The sequence below is a fragment of the Neophocaena asiaeorientalis genome, unplaced genomic scaffold (assembly GCF_003031525.2).
Source record: "Neophocaena asiaeorientalis asiaeorientalis breed wild unplaced genomic scaffold, Neophocaena_asiaeorientalis_V1.1 scaffold54, whole genome shotgun sequence".
In the NCBI taxonomy this organism is placed as follows: Eukaryota; Metazoa; Chordata; class Mammalia; order Artiodactyla; family Phocoenidae; genus Neophocaena; species Neophocaena asiaeorientalis.
Genome location: NW_020174938.1, coordinates 2,116,031 through 2,119,657, shown reverse-complemented (window position 1 = coordinate 2,119,657; position 3,627 = coordinate 2,116,031). Strand labels below are relative to the sequence as shown.

Sequence of the window (3,627 nt, the reverse complement as noted above, 5' to 3'; positions counted from 1 at the left end):
CCCGACCAGGGCACAAACCCACGTCCCCTGCATCGGCAGGCGGACTCTCAACCACTGCGCCACCAGGGAAGCCCCCAAGCCATCATTTTAAAACACAGATCTGATCAAGTCACTCCTCTGCTTAGAATCCCTCCAATGACTCCAGACCACCTCTATGAATAAGTCTAAACGGCACAGCCTGGCTTTAAAAAACATTCACAACTGTTCTCTCTGCCAGCCTTCCTCTTCAAGAGCTCTGGGCTGCCCCACCCTCCCCAAGCCTGGATTCAAAACAAAGCTCTCCCCCACTTTATACCTCCGCTCATCTGCTAACTCTGCATGTAACTCCTCTTCTCTCTTCCATCTCTAAGCAAACTCCCATCAAGACCAACCCAAATACAACCTCTCCTGTCCCCTCTTCCCTCTATTGTTGTCATATTCCCTCATGGCAAAGGGTTACAAATATCTATTTACTTCTCAATCTCCCCCGCATCCCATTCTTAGAGGCTCTTGAAAGCAAAGACCAGAATTTTTGGTCGCTACTGTCCCAATGCGCAGTACTTATGGGTGCCCAGAAAATGAATCAAAAACCTGAGGGAAGAACCTTGTAAGGCAAGATAAGCCCTTGCTATCATCATTATTGCTTCCAAAGTGGCTTCTTTGTAAGAGGAAAGAAAAGGCTTCAGAGGCTGCCCAGCAGACCCTAAGGCATCCTCAAACCGTCCATCTCCAGGTTTATGGCAGGGAAGGAAATGGGGCTTTTAATCTACCATATCTCATTTAATCCTCACAACTGTTCCCTGAAACAGGAATTCTCATTTACATACTACAGACAAAGGAACCGAGACTCAGAAAGGTGAAGTCAGTGGCCCAAGGTCACTGATAGTTTATATTGGGACAGGGACACTACCTTTTGGGTAACGGCCCCACCGCTCCCACGGGACCAGCTAACTAAGTCAACACACGTCGAGCCCGCGCGACCCAGGACCCAGCGCCCTCACCCGTCCCGCGGAAGGAACCCGGCCGCAGGGCCGCCGGTGTAAACACTCACTCAGGTCCTCTCGCCGGAAACAGGAAGCTCCGCGCTGCATTCTGGGAGTTGCAGTTCCTACTGTGGCCCCCGCCCCTTTATAAATAGCCAGCCTGCAAGTGGCACTAGTTGTACAGCTTCCGGTTCCAGGGAGGGCGTGGCTCCTCCGCGGTTTGAAAGTTCCGGCGCGAGAGCGTCTTCGTGCTTTCGTCGGAGAGGAGCCTAGAGCTGTCAGTGTTCCAAGGCGCGGGTCACGAGAGCGGGGCTTGGCGTGAGGTTTACAGCCCTGCGATTCCCCCACTGTCCTGGGACGCATGCAGAGTCCTTCGGTTACTCCGGGTCCTTACAGCGCCGCAGGTGGGAACTCCCACTGCCGGGCTCTTGGGCACATCGCGGACCCCGGATCCCCTCCCGCCTCGACCCTTCGCTCCCAGAGGGCCCTTTCCTGAGCGGCCTCTTCAGACACGCCTCAACTTTGCAGCCCTTACCAGAAAACGGCCTGCCTTCGGGTGAAGTCAGCCTCTTCTGTGCTTCTCGCCTCTGGCTTCTCGTGGCGACCCTACCTTTGAGGGCATACCAGGAACCCAGCGATGACTTCCTCCAAAAGTTGGTTCGTAGAGAGAAGTTACCAAGCCGGGTTCCTCTTACGCCCCAGCATGCAATGGTGGGAATCAATTCGGGGAGGGCAATTTCCGCTGAATTCTTAGAGAAACTGCATACAGTAGTCCCTTGGTATCCGCGGAGGCTTTCTCCCAGGACCCCCACCCCCCACGCCGTGGATACCAAAACCCGCGGATACTTAAATCCCTTATATAAAATGGCATAGCACAGTCGGCTCTCCGTATCCTCGGATGCGGAGCCCGCCGGTACCGAGGGCTGACCGTTAGATGCGCGATTAGAATAGATGGTGTTTGCACAGAGGTTAGGATTATCCAACTATTCTGATTGGACTCTACTCGAGGAATTAATTCAAGGACTAAGGAAAGCAAAAAACAAAACAAAAAAAACACAGGTGAATAAAAAAATAATGAGGTTGGTCCTAGCAACTAAAGGCTGATCCGGTGTGCACAAAGGTAAAAGGATGACTCTGCAACGTCCCAATGTACAGCCTGGGGCAGCAAGGCAGCAACTGTGAGCAGGATAGCTTGACTGAGGAGAGCAGATAAACTGCAGCGTCTCGGAGGGCCTGACACTGGAGGCTAGTCACTCCTCTGCTCTTCTAATACGGGAGATTTTCACGAAAGTCTGTCACTGTCTTCTTGCTGAACCCTAGGTTCCTCACAGTTGTCCCCAAAGTAGCCTCTCCCCCATCGTACCCATTTTTAGATATAACCTCTCTTTCGGAAATCCTTCCTAACTATCCAGCCCTCTTTAAGCTCCTTCTTATCTACTAAGGTACTTGCACCTGAACCACATACTTTAGCGTTTTATTAAACTTTGTTCAATACTGTGCCTTGACTGCCTGCTGGAGAAGACAGGGACCCTGTCTTCATCTGGTTTTCCTCATAGCAGAACTGAATATACTAGGTGCTTATGAGTTTCTTGTTTTGATTCATTTCATTATAAGCTCCATAGGAGAATAAGCAATGACTATCTTACCCTCCACTTTATCTTCAGCAGTTGACCAGGACCTGGCACATAGTAGGTGAGCAATAAATATGTGTTGAATAAAGAATTCATCTACCAAATGTGGCTGTCTTGCTGTAGCTCGTTGCCCCCAGGAAAGGAGGTACGCCTCTCTGAGTTCTGAATTGTACATTGTGATGATAAATTATTAAATGAGTAAATGAGTGAAGGAATAACCCAGGACCGAACAGGTTCTTTGGGAACCAATTTACCAAATAGGTGCGGTGGCCAGATGCAAGGGTCAGGTTCTAGATAAAATTAGAAGTCTGGACACAAGACAAATAACCAGACATGGTAAAAAAGAAAGTGTCCAGGCCCAGTCCTTCCATCAATCCATATTTGGAGACTTATACCCTCATTAGCTTTCTCTGAGAAAGTGGTGGACAATTTCTCATTAAACCTTCAAGAGACTATTTGCCCAATCATTTGCTATTGGAAAACAAATTATGGGAGTGCACATTTGGGCTTCCCTGGTGGCTCAGTGGTTAAGAATCTGCCTGCCAAGGCAGGGGACACGGGTTCAAGCACTGGCCTGGGAAGATCCCACATGCCGCGGAGCAACTAAGCCGATGTGCCACAACTACTGAGCCTGCGCTCTAGAGCCCACGAGCCACAACTACTGAGCCCAAGCACCACAGGTACTGAAGCCTGCGTGCCTAGAGCCCGTGCTCCGCAACAAGAGAAGCCACGACAATAAGGAGCCCGTGCACCACAACGAAGAGTAGCCCACACTCACAACTAGAGAAAGCCCGCGCACAGCAAGGGTGACCCAACACAGCCAAAAATAAAAGCAAACAAATAAATTTATTAAAATAAAAAAAAGAGTACATTTGCATTTTTAAAATAACTATAAAATTAATATGGGGATTTCTGGGTCTGGCAAGACAGCAAATGAAAATCATCTGTAAGTACTCCTGCTACAAACAAAAATGTATAAAATAATACATCTTAAAAATCACGTAACTGTGGTCACAGGAGAAATAGGAAATCCT

The 3,627-nt window shown here is 49.2% G+C and overlaps 1 protein-coding gene across 3 annotated transcripts in view; it reads right to left on the bottom strand.

Annotated features, from left to right (window-relative positions):
• The window catches only part of UBL7 (ubiquitin like 7), a 16,723-nt gene extending 15,398 nt beyond the window's left edge, over positions 1-1,325 (bottom strand). Inside the window, exon 1 of one of the 3 annotated variants that reach the window (XM_024761715.1) lies at positions 1,031-1,325. In XM_024761715.1, coding sequence (XP_024617483.1) covers positions 1,031-1,325 — 295 coding nt within the window. Of the gene's footprint in view, positions 1-889 lie in introns of all 3 variants that reach the window. The other 2 variants (XM_024761716.1, XM_024761717.1) reach the window with 2 other exon arrangements.
• Between the last annotated feature and the right edge of the window lie 2,302 nt (positions 1,326-3,627).